Below are 25,601 nucleotides of genomic sequence, written 5' to 3'. Positions count from 1 at the left end.
AAAGATTACTCTAAATCCATCACTATTCCCTACATCAGAGGCACCTCGGAAAAAATCAATAAAATCTTAAAAAAACATGACCTGACCACATGTTACAGACCACATAGAAAACTGGCATCCCTTATCCACTCCACCAAAGACCAACCACTTCCCCTAGACCTACCTGGTGTATACCAGGTCCCTTGCAGCTGTAAACTGTCCTACTTTGGCCAAACAGGCAGGACAGCAAATATCAGAATCTCAGAACACAAGGTTTACATCCGATTTCACCAGTACAGCCACTCTGGGCTTGCAGACCACGCTCTGGATACTCGCCACAGAATAAGATGGAAGAAAGCCACAGTAATACACCGCAGCAAGTTCAAGTATGAAAGACTATTCATGGAATCAGCCTCGGCCCTTAGGAACATGCCAAACCTCAACAAATTTGGATGCATAAAACTGCCCCAAATTTGGGAAACTTTTATCAGAAGAACTTCAGCCCAACGGCCAAGAACTACCAATACAGCCCGCCAGGGGGAACCATCAGGACTTTAGGAAAATGTTACCTTCTTAGCTTCAGTCTCATTTGCTGTTATTAGTACTTGTGTGCACGTGTCTTTATTGTAAGTTCCCAAGAAGATGGCAACGTGACGTTCGCCGAAATATCAGAAAGTATATATTAAAGTTTATTTAATCTATATTTCTAGTATACGCTGTCAATTCCTTAAATATTAGTTATCATGTTTAACCAGCTTATAAGCCTCTCAACAAGAATAATGTATATTTTAATCGTCATCACTCTCTTCAAAACTAATATTTCATAGATGTTCTTTATTTCTGAGTGGCCGGACGTCGTCATCACTTGAAATCTCTTGGACATCATTTGTATAATTCTCATTGCATACTTTGGTTGGTTTAGTTATCAAGAAGTCAGTAATAAGATCTTGCTTACCACTATGCTGCAATTTTTTATTAAGTTCATAGTATGGAGCTAAACAAATATCGAATTGTCTCATGAATTTTCCAGAGCGCTCCATTGGGAGATCATTATCCATAAAATAACTTTATTGCCAAATCCAATTCTTCTGCTAATTTCTTTAAACTGAATTCTTTAACAGATTCATCACAATCAAAATATTCGGCAGAACTTTCCCTGCCATTTGGTTCGACGTCATCTGTTAATTGTACCAGTTCCTCCTCATTTAAATCTATTTCTCCAATTAATTCACTAATTTCGTTTTCAATCATATCGCAAAAGCAATGTAAATGGCCATTACTATAAAAATATTTTTTTTACATGAAAAAGGAATTACATATTGTATGTAACTCACAAAAAAATAAAGTGCTCAGCTTGAGATTAACACGCTTATGATTTTTAATGTGCTTTCCTGGCAGAAAACAAAGACAATTTTCAACAATAAATACTTTATACGATAAACAATTGACGTAGATGCATGCTAAGGAGTATTTCCCCTAATATAAATTTGCTACTTATAACTACATGCGCGATACGAGCAGACGCACATTTAACGAAGATAAAATTTGATGTTCAAGTCGTGTGTTGAAAAATATATGAAAAGATAAAGGTTACTACAGTTTGTTGACCATCTTATATCGAAACCGCGTTGTATAAGTACCACATTCAACAAGGGTACTACAATTTAGTACCGCTTTGTACAAGTACTGTGTTATATGAGGGTTACCTGAATATACTTTTCGATGGTCAGTAATTCATTATTCCACTAATCAGACTTCAATTACACCTCTCACTCCCTGAATGATAACAAGAGTAAGCGTGAATTTCAAGACCAGCATTCACCCCTGGTGTCTGATTGTATGTATGTGTGTACAGGTGAATCACTGCTCCTTTAAAAGTCTTGGTTTTCTTGTTTATTTGATTGTTTTGGAGGTTGAAGCCTCCATATCTGTCACTTATAAACCAGGTGTCTACAAGATCAGTTGCAGTTGTGGTTTACTCTACATAGGGCATACAGTCAGATCTGGAGAGCTACTGATCAGAACATTTCAAAGATGTCAAAAACGAAAGAAAACACAAATCAGGGCTGGCATCATATATATCTGAAACAAAATATCAAATAGTATGTCAACAAAGAAAAATGATTTACATAGATTACTGTTTTTTCTCTAGTGTTCAAGGAATTAACTGAAACAATGAAACATCCTCTATATCGCATTAGAAAACATGAGATGATTTTACATCAAGTTTGGTCTTCGCTAATTCATCACAACACACTCATATCTACCAGTAGTATACAGCAGCCTACGATTGAGCAGCAAGCATAATAGCAAATGCACGCTTTCTATTATTATTCATGTTCAAATATTTTCACTACAGTTGTTAACTGTTATTACTTGTTTTAACAATATCAAAGCGACTCCTATTCCAAAAAACCTCCACACCCTCCCATAAAGAAACTAGGTGTTGATAAAATTTATTGCTCTTGTATCATTTACTACATAGGCCAGACAGTATGATCTGGAGAAATCTGCATGTCAGAACATGTAAAAGACTTGGAAAAGAATAGGAAGCAGAGATTAGACTTAAACTTTCATACAACAAAGGCCACTAAGTTATTTGCCAAAACAACATAAATGCCATATATTGATCATAACTATTATATAAGAAAATTTAAAAAAGTTTCAAAAATCCTCTACAACTCTTTCCCCCTCCCCCCTGAAATAAGGAGATAAAAAATCAGTCATATATGATGAAATGCTGTTATTATAGTAAGTAGCCCTCTGTGTTAGATCTAATTAAATTCTCTGGAATTTTCAAGTACAACCAAAATGTTTCTCCAAACCTTGTCCGTTGTGTGTTCGTAGGTAGTTAAAATGTTGGCTTACAGAGAAGCTGTGGATCAGAATCGATCCACATCAGTAGCATCATCATTAATTGGTGGTAATTAATTGTGCCCTGGTAGAGAAGTTGATTGTTGGATGGCTTTCTCGATTATTTTCAAAATAGTATTCCAGGGGAATAGTTCCATGGCTGACTCTTTCTTTTCTTTTCTCTCTCTCTCTCTGGAATAGACTGATTACAAGGCCTGCTTTCATCCTGTAGGATAGATGCATATGCAGAATTGGGTATTTTCGAATGATTTACCATTATTTTAATTAAATATACTTTCTATATTATTAATTTGTATTAATTTGTCAAGTTGGCATTTGGCATTTGTGATTAATAGAACAGTTTTTAAATTAATGCTTGCTGTAGTGAATATTCCTTTAAAATTTATAGCAGTGATGATTGGGGCTATTGAAATGTGCCAGTATGCAGACCACATAATTGTTTGAAAATTAAAATTACTTTATTTAAAACCAAAATACTATACAATAACTTGTTTTATAATTTATTGGACTTGCATCATCAGGAGAGAAGCATTATATTAAGTGATTAAAAATTGGAAAATATAACTGTACCACATTAAAGTTTCTCAAAATTTGGGAAATTTCAATTCATAGGCCTCCCGCCCAACATCTAAGGCTGGCCAACAAGCACCCATAGAGGATGCCCTTTGTAGTACTTTAGTCTATTTATTCTACCTAATTTCTTCCATTTATTCGCATGGATAGGCTTATGTGTTCGTCAGAGATGTTGTAATAGGTTTCACGGTATAATATGAACATAGATGGTTAAGAAAATAACTATTTATTAACTTAAAAGCTAATATTTTGCTGGTATTATATCCAGCATCTTCAGAGCACACAACACAAAGTTTGTTACAAAGGCAAGACAACCACAATCCAGTGTAACAGTGGGGGCTAGTAAAAGTGATTGCAGCATGCAACACAAGACTAAAGTCCTAATATGGCGCCATCTAGGTTAAAAAAAAAAAAAAAAAAAAAAAAAATTCAAAGTTTTGAAATAGTAGTCCAAATGATAGTCTTAAAAAGTTTGAAAGGTATAAATTAAAAAATAAAAGTAATAAATATTAATTTGGTCTTAGGATGACTGTCTCCCAAATCTTTGGTAGATTTATACAGCCATACTTGTTAAGGTTTGGAGTATGTTTTAAGGCTTCTGTTGATTCCAGGAATAACCTCTCTGACTTGTAGAAGCTTCTGTGCATTACTTTTGTTTCTTTCCAATTGATCCTGTGTGCAGGGGTATCCAAAGCATGGTCTGCCAGACCCGACTTACCATAGCGAAAGTGTCGGATATATTTTTTGTGTTCACTGAGGCGGATGTCCACATTTCTTCCTGTCTGTCCATAGTAGGCTTGATGGCAAGAACAGGGCACTTCATAGACACCTGGATGTGATAAAGGAGTGCATTTGTCCTTAGGTGAACGGATGAGAGTTGCTAATTTTATATAAGGTTTAAATACTGTGCGTAATTGGTGTTTGTTTGCACCCTAGATATCTTTTCAGATGTGCCTTTAATGTATGGGATGGTGATGGTTTTGTTGTAGTCTTCTGTGGTAGATAGAGAGGATTTATGGGTAGCATTTAGTATGTTATCTATTTTACGGGGATTATAACCATTGTTTAAGAAGGTTTGACGTAGGTGAGAAAGTTCAGCAGTGAGAGCAATGTCATTGGAACAGATTGCTCTAGCTCTATGGGTTAGTGTTTTTAAGATGCCATATTGTTGAGAAGGGTGATGGTGTGATTGTTTGTGTAAGTATCTCCCTGTATGTGTGGGTTTTCTGTAAACTGAAAATGATAAGGAACTTTCTGGAAGACGTGTGATCAGTGTGTCCAAGAAGGGCAGGCAGTCTTTGAATTTTTTTTTTTTTTTTAACCTAGATGGCACCATATTAGGACTTTAGTCTTGTGTTGCATGCTGCAATCACTTTTACTAGCCCCACTGTTACACCGGATTGTGGTTGTCTTGCCTTTGTAACAAACTTTGTGTTGTGTGCTCTGAAGATGCTGGATATAATACCAGCGAAATATTAGCTTTTAAGTTAATAAATAGTTATTTTCTTAACCATCTGTGTTCTTATTATACCGTGAAACCTATTACAACATGTCTTCCATTTATTGTTGCTTTTGCATTTTTATGTGTGTTATTATTTTAACATTGTATTCTTGATGATGTCTCTTTTGACTAAGATGAAATATCGAAATCTATTAAAGTTGTTTAATTATTTCTCTCTGTGCTGTAAATTATTCTATTAAAGTGTAGCACAAATGTAAACCAGCACCACTTAAATACTCATTTAATATTCTTTCAGATATTAAAAGAGATTATGAGAAATTAAATACTCATTTAATTTCTCATTATCTCTTACAGTACATTGCTAAATATAATAAATTTAGTTTAATCCTTAATCCAAGTGTATGTAAACAAAGTTTGCACCTGAAGTATCTTCAGGACTGAGGCAACTCGTAGTAAAGGTGGACCAAGCTCTCATCACTCCTTGTCTCAGTATCTCCCATAATGCAAAGCACATCTCCTTACAGACATGTATAACACTATGCATTAAGGGAAGGGCCACTACTCAGACCGGTTTATACGAGTTGCCAAAAGGTGTACCACCTTATTATTAAATTACTCTGGATTTAGAGAAAGTTGTTGGAAGTTTGATTTATTTATTATAGTCTAACCAAGTGGAAAATAAACTTCTAACATTGCTAAATGTTAAAACAGATTAATAATATAAAAGTCTGAAAACTAGACTGTTATTATTATTTTCTTATGTTTAGATTTTCTTATATTAGATGTGAACTTAAATTGCTTATTTTCAACTCCACAGAGCATTAAGCATTTCTCTCTCTCTCTCTCTCTCTCTCTCTCTCTCTCTCTCTCTCTCTCTCTCTCTCTCTTATTTGGTTGGAATGTTCAGAGCTAAGTATTGCCCACCTTACCTGAAGAGTTTTCTTTATATATATATATATAGTACAGTATTACAGGTTCTCTCTGTTTTCCTCACTATGTTGTATTGTTATCCTGCTTGCTTTTGAGATTAAAAATTGTTCAAATGTTGCAAAATCACCAATCAGTCACATTCTCTCTATCTATCTATTTCTCTCTCTCTCTGATAACAGAACAGAATATTTAAATCTCTCTTGAGGAAATAAACTTTGCTTTTGTGAAGTTTGTTTATTCTTTAGCTGTCAGATTATGCAATATTTTATTGAGTTTATTTTCACCTTTTCTAGCCCCATCATTTGATGCTGTAATTATTTCTACTATTAAAAATTTTAATGCAGTAACTGTTTAGTTGGGTGTCTTATCCTAGAGCCTCACTTGTTCTCTTGCAAATTTTATGTACAGATTTCTCTTATCAAAACTTAGAAATCATGAATGTTTCTTCCCTCCAACCATCCAGAATTCAGGATAAATCATACTAGCAGTTATCTAGTTGTATATGATACATTCGATACATTTTTCTTAAAAGAAGTTGTGTATCCAGTTTGTAGTTGTATCCAATTTTTGAGATACTTTCTCTTGTAAGAAGAAGTTGTGTATCAGATATATCATACATACCTGGATCAAACCAAATTCTTGTGGACTATAACTTAAAAAAAAAAAGAGAAAAAAAAAAGCAAATCTTGTCATACTTAAAGCTCCATAAAAAGAGTGTGCTATCCCATGCCATGCCAAGCTCTAAACAAAACTCTTACAGACTACACAGAGAAAGCAAAACCATTTTTGATGATGGAGTACCGCTTTAAAAATTATCCAGCTATGCTACTGAGATGCTAAATAAATTGGATTATATGAAATAAGGATTAGTAATTTTGACATAATATGTGCATGTTTTAAAGTTAAGGATGATACAGTACTTCAGATCAGGACTTGATTAAACTAAGTTAGATTGTTATTAGGTGGTATTGAAGATAAAGAGCCAATAAGTTGAGTGTAGATATACTCATCCGATAGCCAAAACATGAATATACCAATAACAAAGAAATGAACTAAACAAACTAAGAATTTTAAAGAGTTGAAAATAAAGGATAAAAAGGAACATAAAAACCTGTTGTTATATACATGGCAAGCCAGCAACATGATGGGTGCTGATCCTTTCATTTTTAAATGTCATCAGATGTGGAACAGAGATAACTGACTGTGAGCTTGCCGTGTGGTTTAATGAAACAGTGTATTAAGAGAAGTTAGGTTTGAGGCAAGTGTATTGGGAGTTAAATCGATTCAAGAGTGTCAGAGCATTTGGTTGGTTTGAAAGTTATCGGGAATAATTTATTTTATTTAATTGCTATGAGGGAGAGAGTATATAGGATTTTTGTGTTTAATAACATATTGGTCTGGGCTCTTGTGGTTTTGTGTTTAAGTAAATGTTGCAGTGCGGTACTACTAGTGAAGCCAATTTTGTAATTTGAATATTTGAAGATGTGTTTTATAGGTTTATAAAATGTATTGGATAGATGGGAATTTTAAGACTATATTGGATTTTGATATATTTCTTTGTGAAGAGAGAACTTATTAAATCCAGGCATTGCATCAGTACCAAAGTATACAACAAACCGGCCAACATCAGAAATTATTTACATTTCACCTCCTGGTGCTTTTATTATGTCAAAAAATTGATTATATTGACACAAATACTCATCATCTGTCACTGATTTAAACCAATAAATCACACACCTAAAAAAAGATCTTCCATTCTCAATAATATCCCCAACAACTAATAAGCCAAAATTACTCAGCCAAGGTTATGTTCCCTCTTCAAAAAATTTTGAGATTGTTCGATCAACTCGTGACACTGCTAGAGTCATGGCCAAATATGGTCACGAATTGCTATTTTTGTATAATTTATGTTCTAATCATATACAGGCATAACCCAGTCATATGACATGTTAGATGCCAGACCATCTTCATATAGCAAATTTCGCTATATGCAGATCATTGCCTTTTTTCATTTGTAGATGCATATAATGGTTTTAATAATGTTTTTAAGCAGCCATATATATATGTAAATGACACCAATAAAGCATTTATTTATATCCGATATACAAACAAACATTAATAATAATTTTCACACATAAAAAAGTTGTTCTTAAATAGCTTGACTTAGGAAACATGCGAACCAGTTTAGTCATCAGCTACTTTTAATGGTTATCAGCCATTAAAAGTTTTTTGATTTCTGCAATAAGATTGTCACATTTAACTGCAGCATTAACAAGTGTAGCACTTTTTCCTTCACTTAGAACTTTAATTTTAGCTACTGTAAGTAATTTCAGTTACAGTAAGTTTAGCCTGTGGCTTATCTCACTTCGATATACCATCACCATCATCACAAATTCCTGCCATGTACCCTCAAGGGATGTACAGGATATGACATGAAAAATTTACATCATTACGAACTTCCTATCTACAGTTTTCCTCCAAATCACTCTGTTACCTGTCAAGACTCCAACATTATCGGCTCTTATATTTCTATCTTCTAAGGCACTTTTTACCGTATCAATCCACACATATCTTGGTCTTACTTTGGGTCTTTTTCCTGCCAACCTGGCAGAGAACACTTGTTTTGCTAATCTTTCATTTCCTAAAGTGACCATACCACCTGAGATTAGCTCTGCTAACGCATTCCTGGATGCTGACAATGTCAAGTTCTTTCCTAATATCCTCGTTTTTAATATGATATTGTCATTGATGCTGAAAGGGTTAAACTAAATTTATTATAGTCTGACCAAGTGAAAAATAAACTTTCAACATCTTTCTCTGAATCCAGAGTAATTTAATAAAAAGGTGACACACCATTTGGCAGCTCCTATAGGAGGAGATGACCTTCCTAATGCTTCTGCCTTGGTATATCCACTTGGGCCTGGCTCCCACTGAAGAGACCTCAATAAAGGTCGAAATTAGTCTGGGTAGTAGGCCTTCCCTTAATGCATAACATTATACATATCCTCAAGGAGATGTGTTTTGCATTATGGGAGATACTCAGATAGGAGTGTTAGTAGCTTGCTCCACCTTTGCAAGGAGTCGCCCGGTGTTGTACCACTTTACCCCAGTCCTGAAGATACTCTCAGTTGCAAACTTTGTTTGCAAACACTTGGATAAAGGATTAAACTAAATTTATTATATTAATGTCATTGATGCCATTTGTCCATGACCCCGTAATCTTTCTCAGGACTCTTATATCTGTGGTCTCTAGTCTTTGGTCAAATGTTTTACTTCTGACCCAGTTCTCATATCCATTAGTTAAAATTTGAACACTGTCTTGTATACAGCTGATTTAGTGTTTTGACTAATTTTTCTCTTAATCCATATAAATTTATTCAATTGACTTCCTACCATACCAGCTTTGTTGATTCTGTTGTCTATTTCCATATTTAATTTACCATCTTCACTAAAAATCATGCCTAAGTAGCTGAAATGTTTTACTTGTTCTATAGGTTCTCATTCACAGTGCAGTTGATATTTTTAATGCTTCTGCCTATTTTCATTGTCTTTGTCTTTTTATTACTGACCTTCATACCATATCTATTACAAGAGAATACAATTTAGTCAGAGAATCTTGCAGACTTCTAGCAGATTTATTTAGAAGTATAACATCGTCCACATAAAGCAAAGAGCTGGGATTAACATCTCCAATTTTGATATCAGGTTTAATACCAATTTCCTTCATAATGTGATTCATATAGATAATGAATAACAGAGGGGGATGATGTACATCCTTCTCTGACACCAGAGAAGGATGTACATCAAATTTAACATCAAACCATCTTCCTGTACTTTCTTCAATTATAACTGCTGACTTACAACTTAAATAAAGAATAAGTATTGCTTGACATAATGGCCCATGGACACCATACAGGGTGTTCAGGATAAATTTGACATATTTATAATTAATTATATTTTTCCGTAAGTTACATGTATTAACACACACTTCTCTTCATTTAAAAGTTTGGACCCTTCTTCATTCATATACAAGATGTCAGAAAGGATGGATAGCTGGAACCCACCTGAATCATGGAAGAGAATAACTTGTATCATGATGATTCGTGCCCGCCATCAAAATAAGGATATTACGACTGCTGCCCAATGCTCCCTGAATACAGTAAAAACAATCAGGCATGAACTAGAGACTTGCAATGGTGACTACGAGGATGTAGCAAGAAGAAAGATCCCTAGCAGATGATCTGATTGCGTTCGTACAGCAGAATTCCTCGCAAATCTGCAGGAACAGGTGTTGAAGAACCCTGGCATTGGAATTCGGGCTTTGTTCGTGGAGTTGCTAACTGTAGTCAAGCCCTGGATAACAAGGGTAGCCAATGGTAGGCCGTATGTATGGCAGCAGGATTCGGCCCCTTGCCACACCTCTGGGAAAAGTCAAAAATGGTTGTCTGAAAATTTCTACGACTTCACCAGTCCAAATGTTTGGCCTCCAAACTCCCCAGACCTTAACCCCATGGATTATTTTGTATGGGGCGCAGTTGAAAAAGACACCAATCGCACTTCCAGTAATACAAAAGCCCAGTTAATGGATAAAATGAAAACAGTTTTTGCGGCCCTTCCCAGGGAGACTGTAGCATCAGCTTGTTCGAGGTTCCGAAGCAGAATTGAAGCTGTGATCGATGCTAATGGTGGTTATTTTGAGTAAATCTTGTTGATAGTATTGTAATTAACTCTGCCTGTAATGTTTTTTTGTCAATTCATTAAATTTAATAGATACAAAGAAGATTTTCTTTTTCCTTACGAAACTGTCAAATTTATCCCGAACACCCTGTATAACTGTAGCATTTTGAATAGCTTTTCTCTTGGCACCTTGTCATATACCTTTTGCAGGTCTACAAAACATAAATTCTTCACCATGGAGTTCTGATTTTTCTTTCCTTACAAACAACCTCACCACATTCCTCTCTGACTGAATCAATGTTTTTTTTTCAGAGCTTGCTACTGAATCTCCTGTGTTTGGTTTCTGTTCTCAAACTCTTTCACTTTTTCTTGAATAATGTTTGTGTATTTTAGTCTACAGTTCACATCTGAGAGCTGCTTAACTTTTATTCGCTTTAAAACTTGTATGTTCTTTTTTTCACTATGAAATTCAATTTTATCCTGCTTAAGACTAAATGGTGATCACTTCCAATTTGAAATCTTCTGTACACTCTAGTGTCCTGCACCAGTGGGAAAACATCACCATTAACAATAACATAGTCAATGAGACTTTTCTTATTCCTTGCCTCATTTTCCTGATTGTTATGCCTCTCTTTTCCATGTGAATTTGTGCACATTTTTATGTTGGAAAATTGTGGTAGTAATAACCAGTCCATGTCCTGAGCAGAAATCCAACAGGTATTTGCTATTATTATTAGCTTTGCTCTTTTCTCCGAATTTTCCAAAATATTTCTGTATGTCTGACAATCATTTCTTACTCTACTATTTAGATCTCCAACAAGGAACAACTTTTCCTTTTTCATCGTGTCAGTTGCTTTATCTAAAGCCTAAAAAATTCCTTTGCTTTAGTAGAACCTTCTGTGGGACCATAGGCACAAATAAGTCTCATTGTCCAGTTCCCCATCCTTGTATTATTATTAAACTATAGCTACTCCTTTTTCCTGATTGTTATAGTCTGAATATAATGTTTTCTATCTATTGCTTAGAAAGATTTCACCAGTTTTGTTCTTTTTTTGTTTCAGTTACCCCTATTATGTCGATCTGGTACTTATCCAATTCTTCTGCTAATTCCATTTCTTCGCCATTGAAGCTTCTTATGTTGATAGTGCCAATCTTGAACTCTGGTGATGTTAAGTTGGGGTGTGTTTTTCAGGATTTGTTCCAGTAGCTGACTTTTCGCAGTTTGCCCAATGTTAAAACAGTGGGGGCCTTGTTTACCTGGGCAATGCCCCAGCTGGAATGAAATTCTGTCATGTTGTACCATCATTTTACATTGCAGTTTAAGCCAATAAGAATACATATTAATTTGTATGGCTATTTTTGTTTAGGAGTACCCCTTTTTTTATAATGTCATTAGCTTTTTACTCAATTTTTAGCTCATTACTAATATTCTAAAGGCAGATACAGTAAAGAATATATGGGAAGAATAATTTTGGACATACCTTTTGTAAGATGTTCCTGGTTGTCATCTTATTGAGCAGCATTTGGTGTATGTTGATATACATTTGTATTACTGCCAAAGTATGACTAAAAGGGGGGGAGGGGATTGGAAATGTGGAGAGAGAGAGAGATGTGGGAGAATTGCAGGTGAAGCAAGAGGTATGTAAATTTTAATACCTGGGATTTAAGGGTGGGCTGAGAATTCTTTGGGAAGAAGGTGAAAGATAGAAATTTTTGGGGAAAGGAGAAGGATAGAATATGATGAAACAAGATTAGCAGTGAGGGGTAATGGGGTGTGAGTCGTTTTGACAGTACATCATCTTCAGAGCTCGTGGGAAAAGTGGAGCCATTGCCATGCTAGCTTGGTGTTTTTGTCTTGAGTTTATCTGTGTTGTTTTCTATTGGTTGGAGTCGTGACCTAATTTTTATGTTTTGGCACTTCCAACTCTCAGAGATTATATTGGGTCAATAAACAGGGCCACATTTACCATTAGGCACATGAGACGCAAGCTGGGGGCCTCACTCTCGGGGGGGGGCGCTCATTTTAAAACCTTACTCCTCACAAAGAACAATAAAAAACAGCGTAGTTATAGTTGCAAAATAAAATACTTATTTTTAAATATTAAATTCATAATATAATAACTAGAAACCGCTGAAAAATTTGTGAGACTTCCTGTTTCCATTTGAAATACATTATTCTTTCCTTAGAATATAAAACTAACAGGAACTCTGTATTCCATAAAAATTATGTATGTAAGCATACCATTTCTTTGCTGGACGTGTATACGTCCAGCAAAACTGGATAATATTCTGTCCACCTGCTGAAAGAACATGGATAAGAAGTATAATTTGACTGTCATGTCCATTAGAAGGTGCGATAATCCTTCATGCTGAAAAGAACACTTAACTACATTACCTGGCATACGTTCTGTGGCCTACAGCAAGAAACGCAGTTGCTTGCCGTTTGCTCGGTAACCGGAATCTAAGTTATATCAGACTAAATACCTATGAGTTATATTCATTTTGCTGCTAGTTTTTATCGTATAATTATAGTTTTAATGCCAGCATAAAATAAGAAATCCTTTCATATACCTTCTTCCCTTCATATTGTATCACTTTGGAAGATCAATGTCACTATCAATTTTTTTGCTAATTATTTTAATTGCCAATACCTTTTAAAATTCTCCAAGAACTCGATTGAAGATAATTATTTTTGTCAAACAATTATTTTATAAATTCATGAAAATCCGAATCTAAAGATTAATACAGCCTCCATCTGTTCCAAATTAAGTTTCCTATTTTATTCATAATCTTAGTTCGAAGGTTAGTTATCATACGTAAATCTTGAATCATATCATGTAATGCATAATTTTTATAACGCGTAATCTGTAGATTTTTGCATTTCAACTTTCTTGGTCTCCCTCATTCACTTATACAAATCAAAATAAATGGCAGTTATGAAGTCAACTGTTATGTACATATTTTTGGCTAATTTCGATATTATATGGCAGTTTTGAAGTAGCGATATTTTCACTACAGTTTATCTTTTGAAATGTGTAGGTGCATGTGTCAGAATCAAATTTTATTTCCAAAATTTTCATAACAGAATTAATTCGCCTTTAATGGCTAACTCCCCCCTCCCAAAATTATCACCACACACACAGATACTGCTAAATAACATGTGCGCACTTTCTTTTTGTTTGAATTTGTTATTTTTTCAAATTAATTTGCAAATTATTTTGGAAAAATATTTTTCCAAAGTAAAAAGCAGAATGCTGATGAAGTTTCATCAGCATTCTGCCTTTTTATTAAGTCAAAGGGATTTTGAGTATATTTGCGAACAGATATATTCAACATAACTTAGCCAGTTTTGTTGTAAAAAGTGTCACATTTGAAGAAATATTAGTGGCATAATAATAAAATAGCAAAATTCATGTTTCAGAATAACTTGATAATACCAAAACAAGATGAGACACATCTGTAGAGATCTATTATTATTAGAGTCCTTTTAATTATGAACTCTATAAAGATATACTTAATAAATTTGTATTTTTGTGTTTTTAAATACATAAACTAGTTTCATTTTGTCACAGATAATTTTTGCAATGTTCTTATATATTATAAGAACATAGACTATTGTTTTTATCAATATTGTACAAACTCGATTGTAACCTAAATATTCAAAAACACATTACATTGATTTTTTACTTAGGTCAAGTCCAATAAGAATGTTGCAAAAAATAACCTTGTTTGTCTCTGTATATTTTGTATTAGATGTTTTTGTAATTAGCCCTTTGGAAATTAACTGTATATACTTCTTTAATAGGAATATGTTAGAGTGTTAAAAACAAAGGCAATATTTTTTGGTGGAGCTGTATGTAATAGATCTACATGGCAGCATTAGAAAGGTTGTTTATTAAATTTTGTGTGTATGAGAAAGGCTTGCAAGCTCTGCACATAAAAACCTCCGAAGTTAGTCAGAAAGGTTCAAACAACTTTCCGATAGTCGACAACTTACAATCAAAAGAAGGCACAGAAGAGAACAAAGAGTGGGCCGAACTTGAAATTTAAGATGAAAGAATCATGCCGAATTCTTCAGGGATAACAAACTTCACGCGAGGTCTCAGAGAAGGCATAATAAAAGGGGACAGAGACAAGCATATAGCCTTCCCGGATCCAGAAGTCGCTAGAGAGGGAGTGCTTCCTGTTTCCAGACTTTGCCAGAGAGCAGCTTCCTGGTTCCAGTCTTAAGAGAAGGCTTCACGTTGCCGAAAGGAGATGTTCCCATCACCAGAGAAAAGCTTCCAGGCCAGAGAGGAATCCCAGTTGACAGTTGGCAGTAATTCGAGTTAGTGGAGGCGGCAGAAAAAGGAGGCAGTCATCCAGGCATTTTTAGTAAGCCTAAGCAGAGGAGAAAAGGCGAGACAAATTATCCGAAGCACCTTCGCTCGGAAGTTTTTCTGTTTGCTGTGGGAGAATAACTTTTTGCCGGAGCTGTATATGAGTACTGCAGGGCGCAGTTCACAGTCCGCTATTTTCCTGATGATATATTTCTGAAGCCAGATTTCCTCAAGAAGGAAGCTCAAGATCTCAGGCGAGAGAATTGCCTTAGAACTTTTTGTGCGAGACCTTTGACTGAATGTGCGATACAGAGCTTTTGTAAGTTATATACCTTTGTACAATTCCTCTTATGTGTTTTAGTTGGACAGTTAAGATTTAGATTAACAGTAACAAGAAGTGTCATTAAGAGAATCTATTGGCATATTTGAAGTTGATATACAGTTTGCAAAAGTAACTTAATAGAGAGTTAGCTAACCTCTTTTCAAGTATACTAGAAATTTAATAAGTGGAAATTGTATACATGAGTAAATAAGTTTTTGAGTTAAAGAAAGTTTTTTAGATCATTTTGAAACACGTTCCAGAGACAACAGAGGTTTTTTTGTGTGCTGCTGCTATTTGTATTAATTAGTTGGGTAAGAGCAGTTTCTATATCATATAAATAGAGCATTTGAATTTCAAGTTTATTATTATTTATAAATTAAATTGATTTTTCAGTTCATTTTTTTGTGCATCAAGATTCTAGTCATTTTGGGGTAAAATGTCGAGTAAAAAAGTGGATGTTAGCAAGCATAGCAAGTTATTGTTATTTATTGCCTCTACGTTTAACTAAAGCTGGAATTATTATGCTTATTACTGCAACTTAAAAAAATCAAAGCTGGAGTTGAATAAATGTTGTAATTCCATAAATATGATAGATTTTGTTAAAATATTTATTACCGTAAATTCAAAATTTTTATTTTTAGTGAGAATATCTGATCTTTACAGTTCATGAATTTTTTTAAAATTTTATCCTTATACTAAATTATTACCATATCTTTTAATAGTTTTTCGGTATTCAGAATTTTTGTAGCAACTATGATGCTTGTCAACGAAGCTTGTCAAACAAAATCAACGTTCTCAAAATCAGTAATCAACACTGCAATTGAAATCTTTCACAGAAAGATTTTAATGACATCTTTCTTTAAATTAATTATGATTCAATTACATGGAATATTTAAAAGTGTAAATAATATATATATTTAGAATTACTTTAAAAGATTTAAAACTATTTAGAAAATTTAATATTAAATATAAAGTATCGTAGAAGTTGCATAATTATTTATAATCCATCGATATAAGTTAGTCATTTATTTATATAAAATTACTTACAAGGTTGCTAGTTTAATATTACCAAGATTTTTTTAATATTAATATTTATTGTATACATGTGAAATTCATTTATATTTTTGGGAAGAGACACAATAAATAAATTGTGTACCAAAAAGGGTCAAATATCGTAGAACAGTAAAGGAAATTCCAGAAAACGGTAATTAAACTGATAGTTTAGTTACCGTTATTTGGCTAGTACTTGTAAAGCAGTATACTGTATACAAGTAGTTGTCGCAGTCAGTAAGAATATATTATTCAATTAATTATTATTCTTATTTTACTGTTACTCGTTTATTTTAACAAAACAAAGATACTACTGTTTCTATTTTTGTATTTTTTAAGCTTTTAACGTAATTGTTTATTTTATTTATATGTTTATTTTGGATTTAATAAATATTTATTTTGCTTTTGCTAGATTAATACATATAATAATGCCAAGAAAATTTGAATCCAGAGCTAGTAAAAGAAAACGACTTAGAGAAAATGAAAAACAGCTAAATAGTCAAAAGGGAGCAATTTTGTCTTTCTTGCGTTCTGAAAATGAAGAATTTCATAGAACTGAAGTTGTACTTCACAGTTCTCGGAATGAAAACAAAACATTGGTATCATTATCAGGAGGAGATGAAAGTGAAAATGAAGAACATCAAAATGATGTGGAAAACATAGAAGGAGAGAAAGAAGTAAATGAAACAAATCAAGAGGATTTTGAAGAAAATTTTCAGTCGGAGTCTGTACTTACCAGCAAGCAAGCTATCTCTTATCCTATCCTATCCTTGATATAGCAGTGTGGCCACTTACTATTAATGAACAGTTTATCAATCATATTTTAATAAATATGCCCCAGAATGTTGGTAAAATTGAAAATTTAAAAAATGAATACACAGAACGCAATAGAATATATATGTCAGAAATGTAAATATATCACATTTTTACTGTAAAAAGGCAAATGGAACAAAGGAGAAACGAGAGTGGCTAATTTTTTCAGAAATCAGCAAAGCAATTTATTGCTTTGTTTGTAAATTGTTTTCTAAGTCAGATAATAGCTTAATGAAGGATTTTAATGACTGGGGAAATATAACACGAATCTTATGTGATCACGAGAATTCTACTGAGCATATACGAGCGATGTGCACATATCGCAAAAGAAAATCAAGTTCTGTAAATAGTCGAATTCATTCTGAATTGATCAAACAAATACAATATGAAGAAAATTATTGGAGAGAGGTTTTAAAAAGAATAATAGCTACCATTAAGTTACTGAGTAAACTAGGGCTAGCATTTAGAGGAAATAAAAATAATATTTTTTCTGATTCTTGTGGAAACTATTTATCATGTTTAAATTATTTAAGTGAATTTGATGATTTTTTAAAACATCACATGAAAATGTACGCCAGCTGTGGTTCTGGCAGATCAAATCATCTTTCTTACCACATTTGTGATGAATTCATAGTGTTAATAGCTAAAAAAAAAAAAAGAGAGAGAAATGTTAATATCAGATTAAAGGAAGCTTTACAATTTTGCAAAAAGGAAATTTTGCAATAATACTAGATTCAATGCAAAAGACTGTTAACAATGGAAAGACTTCATGCTTCTTCCCATCACTGCCATCCACAAACGTTTGGTATTATTTCAACCCTGGCACATCGAGCCAGATCTTTATTAACAGAAGAAACAGAAATTGAATATGAACTCAATTTTCTTAAAAAGTCTTTTGTTAACAATGGATACTCTCTTAAGAAGATTAATAAATTTCTCTCTGTCCACCGCTCAACTGCTTTTGAAGATTCTTCTTCACCAAGAGCTTTTATTTCATTACCATACATCAGCTCTCTCTCTCTCCCCAAAACTAGCCAAAATGCTTCAGAAATTCAACATTAGAACTTGCTCACTACTTGTCCTAAACTTCGCTCCATACTAAGTGGACCTAAAATGAAACATCTTCCTACTCAGTATCCAGGAGTCTACAAGATTTTCTGTGATAGTGGCCAACGATACTATGGCCAGACAGCTAAATCCATCCGTTTACGCATGGAAGAACACCAAAGAGACATTTCCTACAACAGAACCAGGCTAGAGAGAGCCAGCGTTCTCTCTAGCCACGTTCTCTTCTCTATCAACTCGGATGAAGGCCGCCAACGCCTTGTAGACTGGCCACTAACTTCTACTATCCGTGTGTGCTATGATGAACTTCAAAGATGAATAATTGAATCTAGAAATATCGCTTGATTCATCTCATATTAATAACAGCCTTAGCAACAATATTTCTGATGCACACATTGCCACTGTCCAGTACTGGCACACTCGTGTCAGCTCACGCACGTAGTCAAATTCAGATGGAACCTCAAGCATGCATTCCTGTTTTTTAAATGTACTTGTGTGTTTTATACTAGATCTGAAGAAGTTGAATTTCAATGAAACTAGTCGTATCTTAACATTAAACTTTTCTTTCTCGGTATAGAGTCATTTAAATTCATTTTTATATACATTTTCTACCGAGTAAATTATGATCAATAATATATATATACACACACATACACACACACCCCAATTTTATTTAAATACTACACAAAAATTTAGAATGAAGACAGGATTATACAGATATCTAGATTATATATGTTTACATTGATGTATTTTTTTGGAGAATAACTGAGTAAATTGGAATATGTTTTTATATGTTGTTTTTATACTGGGGCAACTCATGGCAAAGGTGAACTGAGTTTTCATCACTTTCCTTAGTATCCCATAATGCAAAGCACATCTTGCATTATGGGATACTAAGGAAAATGATGAGAACTCAGTCCACCTTTGCCACGAGTTGCACCAGTCCTGAAGATACTTCAGGTGCAAACTTTGTTTGCTTACACATGGATAAAGAATTAAACTAAATATATAATTTATCTAAGCTACACTTGGCCTAAGATTGTGAAGTCTCAAAACACCAAATCTTCCCAAACCCAACAGGTTGCCAGACTTGGTATGTAGGCAAATAATAATAAATTCCTTATCATGCTTATTTGGTATATAGCAAATAAAAAATAAACACTTTATAATGGAAATCAGCAGATATTTTCTGTCATTTATTGAAATTCATTTGAATTGCAGAATTTTTAAAGATTACAGATTGATTAGGTTCATTTATAAATTGCTTAAAATATACATTTTTAATATTTTTTAATTTTCTAGCTGGGCAATGCAGTATTGTGTCATGGGATCACTTTTTTTCTACCCTACATCGCTATTATAATAATCTCCGACAAGAGGTGCCTCTACCTTCAGATAACCAGTACCTGTATCGGCAGCGACTTTCTAACCGTCGTATAACTCCCCAAGAAATAGATGGATTAGTTGCTGCTTTGAAGATTACAGCTAAAATTGTTAAAGAGGTTAGTATTTTCTGAAAATAATCAGAAAAGTACTCATCACATAATGAGGATGGCATGATGTAGATAGTATGGAAGTGATTTCTAGTTAACCATTATGAAGTCCTTGTAAATGTGAAATTCAGCATCATCAACTTAGATATGTTTTGCTTCTGAAGATTATGCATATATATATATAGAGAGAGAGAGAGAGAGAGAAAGTATTTTACCTTAGGTATAATAAATGTTAAAGATACCAAGCTATTTTAAACCTGGTTTTACTCCATTTCCCAAGTAAGCAAACAGACAAACAAGTCAAGTTTGCACCTGCAAGTGTTGCAAGTCTAGCTGACCCTGCACGTAGTGCAAGACCAAGGCAACTCATGGTAAAAAGCTTACTTGGGAAATGGAGTAAAACCTATAAAATTTTCCTTTGATGTATAACGAATGTTGTGATGCATTCAGTTTATCAATGTCATATTTATAACATGGATATATATACTGCTCAAAACAATTAGAAGATATTTTGGTTTTCTTGTAAATTATAAAGTTATAAAAATAATTTACAAATGTGACACATTTATTTAAAAATATTCTTAATATACAACAGTGTAGAGCATGCAACTGCGTACAAAATCATGTTAAGATTTGTCGAAACGTGTGTTGGCCCCCACATGCTAATACCTATCCATATTAGGATATGTGTGTGTTGGGGGGGGCTATAAAGGCATAGCTTGTTGCGCTTGCTTCCACAGTGCATAATTATCACTTCAGTTGTAAACTGTATCACCTACTATCCATTAATTTGTTAAAATGGGAGAGCAACATGATATCCAGGAATCCATGTCTTGGAGAGCCATTGGTCGATTAGAAGCTGCACAAATGCAGCAAGTTGTTGCTCATGTGTATGTTGTGTATCTCAAAGTGTAATTTCACGACTTTGGAATTGCTTTCTGAGATTCTTTCTTTTAAGGTTACATAGTGATCAGCATTCATATTTCTGAATTTAAGGACACAAAATACACGTGTTGAAATGATTATTTTCTTATTATTAATAAAATAACACTTGATGTTTCGACCCTGTATTGAGGTCATCATCAGAAGGATACATGTGTATAGGAAACAAGCTACATGCTCTTGCACTCTATAAGGTAAATTAAATCTACACTGTTAATTAATCTTTTTTTAGCCTGACCTCTAGTGATAAAAAAAATTAATTAAAAAAAAGTAAAAATAAATAAATAATTAATAAATAAAAAACTACAATAAACTCTACTAAAGGCCTCCTGTACTAAGATTCTTCTGGATTTTGTACAGTTCAGAGTGCTATACTGCAATTTTCTACTAGACTTGTACAGTTCAAGTTGCTGTTGAATGTTAAGGGGGGGGGGGACATTTCACCAAGTCTTCTTGTATTAAGATTTTTCTTTGGCTTGTTTTAGTTGCTATAATGGTTGCAAATGGGTTCTCCACATCCTTGGAATGGTTAGACCATCATTTTTGTTCAGATTTGGATTATGTTTGAGCATTTCACATGTTTCTTTGAATTTCCTCTCGAACCAGGTTTTGGTGCAGTGTAGGGACTTGGTACCTTTGCAATCAATTCTGTGATATGTTTGGAGTGCGTAGTCAGAAAGGCCAGTTTTTCCAAAATGGAAGTATTTAATGTGTCATTTGTGTTCGTCCTTCCTAATTGGGATGGTTGGCAAACAGGGCCATGATGTCGTATGAAAATATGTTCTGTAGGAGCAAGATGGTATCATTGATTTCCACACGACATCACGGCCCTCTTTGCCCACGTACTCCGTTCCGATATTTCATGCGGCGAAACAATTTTTACCTTCAAAAAGCGGGTACATCCATTGGCTTATCACTCCCCCCCCCCGAATAGCTAACTTTTATATGGAAGACTTTGAGTAATGAGCTCTAGAGTCAGTGTGCCTAAAACCCAAAATTTGGCTCAGATACATCAGCAATATTTTCGCCATTTGGCCCCATGGCTACATTCCCTAGCACCTGAACAAAAAACACAAACATATCCAATTCACCATTGAAATGAAAAAAAACAACTCTCTTCTGTTCCTAGACACACTCGTCAGACATCTTTCCTCAGACTGTCTCTCCTTCTCAGTCGACCGCAAACCTACACACACACACACACACACACACACACACAGGCCAGTACATACACAAAAATTCTTATCACCACCCAACACAAAAACTACTGTCATAAGCCCCCTTAAACATAGACTCAAAAAATTTGTTCAAATGAGCAAGCTCTAAACCAGGAATACAAGATCATCAACCATACATTTATGAAAAATGGATACAGTAAAAAAACTATTCACAAGATCCTCCACAGAGATACCACTAAAAACAAAAAAGGTTTCAAGAATGATATTGCCATACCTTATGTTAGAGGCATTTCTGAAAAAATAGACAGAACACTATACAAATACAACATCAAAACCACATTTAAACCCTCGACAAAATTGCAACATCTACTCAGTTCTTCCAAAGATCCTTTTCCACATCTATCCCACCCAGGGGTTTACAAAATACAATGCACATGTAACCTACCATACATAAGAAAAACAGGACGAACCATCCCAATTAAGAAGGACGAACCCAAACAACACATTAAATACTTCCATTTTGGATTAACTGGCATTTCTGACTATGCACTCCAAACATATCACAGAATTGATTGGAAAGGTACCAAGTCCCTACACTGCACCAAAACCTGGTTCGAGGGGAAATTCAAAGAAACATGTGAAATGAACTGAACACATTCATGAAACCTAATCCAAATCTGAACAGAAATGATGGTCTAATCATTCCAAGGATGTGGAGGACTCATTTTGCAACCTTTATAACAACTAGAACAAGCCAAAGAAAAATCTCAATACAAGAAGACTTGGTGAAGAGTTTTTTTTTTTTATTTTCGCTTAACATTCAATAGCAACTTGAACTGTACAAGTCAGAAGAAAATTCTGTACAAATCCAGAAGAATCTTATTAATCTTAATACAGGAGGACTTTAGCAGAGTTTATTGTAGTTTTTTATTTATTAATTTTTTTAAAATTTTTTTATCACTAGAGGTCAGGCTAAGAAAAAGATTAATTAACAGCGTAGATTTAATTTACCTTATAAAGAGCATGTAGCTTGGTTTCCTATATACATGTATCCTTCTGATGATGGCCTCAATACAGAGATCTAAACGTCAAGTGTTATTTTATTAATAATAAGTAAAATAATCATTTCAACACGTGTATTTTGTGTCCCTAAATTTGAAAATATGAATGCTTTCTGGAGATATTTGCCGAAGACAAGGTCAACAACAACTCCAAGAGATTATCAATATTTGTCATTACTTGCCAGAAGAACATGACAATCCAATCAAGCATGTCTTGGATGCTTAAGTAGGCCTGTTTCTGCTCGACTGATGCCACCACGATCGCTTCAAGAGCTCGAAATTGCTCTCACAGAAGAGTGGGGAAATATGCCACAAGAACTGTTTGATCATCTTATCCAATCCATGCAATCAAGAGTACCGCTGTTTTATCTGTTGATGGAGACCATACACCCTATTAAAAATTAACAAAAGCATTTTTGACTATTCTTGTTGTTATTCTTGTTAAAATTATTTCATGCTAAAATGTTAAATTTGTTATAAGTATGTTAAATATTTATTTAAATATTTAATTTGTTAAATATTTATAACAAATAATTAATTATTTGTTATAATTAACAAATTAATTATAACAAATAATTAATTTGTTATAAATATGTTAATAATTGTTAATTTGTTAAATTTGTAATAAATATCTCTTATTTAAACAATATCTCATCAATTACACCCTATCCATAAGTAAGAAATATTTATTCATGTATAAAGTACCGAACAGTTATAATTATTTGCAGAAATTTATAATTATCCGACAGAAACTAAATTATCCTCTAATTGTTTTGAGCAGTGTATAAAAACCTGCGAGTGATATAAGCATGATTCTTATTCCATTATTTGTATCTTGTTATTTTCTGAGTTGAGTAATACATGATTAAGTCAACACTGTAGAAATATAGTATTGACTCTAGAAGATCAAATCAACAATATATCATTTATTTTAGCAAAGATTTGCTAAAGTGAATTTTTTTTTTTTTTGAAATACTATGAGAAAAGTTGATGGCATGACTGTGAGTGAATCATTATTTTCCTTCATCCATATATTATGTGTATCATCATTGTCAAATTCATGATATGTACATTCAAAGGGTTGGATATCATGATAGTACTACATGAAAAATGAAGGAATATATACAGAAGGTGATATTGAAGGTACATGAAATAACTTTTTCATGTACCTTCATATCACCTTCTGTATCTTCTCTCCAAATTAGTCTGTTATCTGTCAGGACTGCAGTACTACAAAGCTTGTATTTCTGTCTTCTAACACCACACACACACACACTTCTTACTATATCAATTCACATATATATTGGTCTTCCTTCAAGTTGTTTTCCTGCCATCCTGGCAAAAAAAAAAAAAAAAAATGTTTTGTTAGCATTTCCTCACCCATTTTGCTTAGGTGACCACTGGAGATTTGCTCTACTTACACATTCCTGACTGAATGATAACTATGTAATATTCCTTTCTAATATCTTCATTTTTAATGCAAATCTGTCATTGATGCCATCTGTTCATTCCTCTGATCATTCTCAGAACTCTTATATCCATGGTCCATTGCTTTATTTCTTATCATGTTCTTCATCATCATCATCAAATTCCTGCCATGTACCCACAAGGGGTGTACAGGATATGATAGTACTACATGAAAAAATTATATCATTACTAACTTCCTATCTACAATTTTCCTCCAAATCAGTCTGTTACTTGTCAAGACTCCAACATTATCAGATCTTATATTTCTATCGTCTAAGGCACTTTGTACCTTATCAATTCACCTATATCTTGGTCTTCCTCTGGGTCGTTTTCCTGCCAACCTGGCAGAGACCACTTGTTTTGCTAATCTTTCCTTGCCCATTCTGTTTAGTACCATGTTCTTAGATACATAAATTAAAATTGGCTTGAACACTGTTTTGTATACAGCAAGTTTAGTGTTTGGACTAATTTCTCTCTTATTCCATATAAATTTGTTCAGTTTACTTTCTACCATACTAACATCGTTAATTTTCTTGTATACTTCCATATTTAATTTACCACTTCACTGAAAATTATGCCTAAATAGCTGAAATCTTTTACTTGTGTTTTAGGTTTTCCCATTCAGGTTGCAGTTGATGTTTTCAGTGTTGTTCTTGTCTATATTCTTAGTCTTTGTCTTTATATGTAAGGAATCCTGCAGACTTGTACAGGATTTATTTAGGAGTATAACCTCATCTGCATAAAGTAAAGAACTGTACAAAAGTTTTGCAGTGTCTGCACTGCATAATTCAGAAGCTATGATCAGAAGGTCGAATTCCAAATGATTGGAGTAGAGCTCTCATAGTTCTCATCTGTGAAAAGGGGAACAAAGCTACGAGAAACTGGAGGAATTCTTCTAAGTGTTCCAGGTAAGATTTATGCAAGCATACTTAAGAACAACCTGAGAAAAATTGCGGAAAAGAAACTTGGAGAAGAATAAGTTGGGTAAAGGCCAGATAGAGATTGCCAAGATCAGATTTCTTTTCACTTTACGTGGATGGTCTGAAAGTTCTTGGCCTCGACCATAGATGGCAACACTATCGGTAAGATTTTTTTTTTCTAAGTTGGTGCATCTGTCATAAGCATCCATGTGAAATTGCAAGTCATTCTATCAAGTAGTTTGTTTTTTACAGCTGTCTGAACCAAAAGTGTTGTTTGTATTCCTTGAAATGGATAAAATTGAGTATCGTGCGGTTATAAAATTCTATATAAAAGAAGGTTTAATGCCAAAAGAAATTCATTCGAAGTTCATAAAAGACATCATATGCATCTCTGGCTGAATCAGTCAATGTTTTCTTCACGGCTTGACACTGAATATCCAATGTTTGGATCCTGTTCTCAAACTCTTTAATTTTTT

General features: G+C 33.8%; 1 protein-coding gene across 3 annotated transcripts in view; it reads left to right on the top strand.

Moving 5' to 3' along the window:
• The window catches only part of Nup205 (nuclear pore complex protein Nup205), a 610,691-nt gene that overhangs the window by 199,738 nt on the left and 385,352 nt on the right, over positions 1-25,601 (top strand). For all 3 annotated transcript variants that reach the window (XM_090405724.1, XM_090405715.1, XM_090405707.1), the window contains exon 13: positions 19,367-19,566. In XM_090405724.1, the coding sequence (XP_090261850.1) occupies positions 19,367-19,566 (200 nt within the window). The remainder of the gene's footprint in view (positions 1-19,366; positions 19,567-25,601) is intronic.

The sequence above is a fragment of the Typopeltis vanoorti genome, chromosome 2, assembly GCF_054136105.1.
Source record: "Typopeltis vanoorti isolate ZY-2024b chromosome 2, IOZ_Tvanoo_1.0, whole genome shotgun sequence".
Taxonomy (NCBI): Eukaryota; Metazoa; Arthropoda; class Arachnida; order Uropygi; family Thelyphonidae; genus Typopeltis; species Typopeltis vanoorti.
This window is presented reverse-complemented; position numbering and strand designations above follow the sequence as displayed.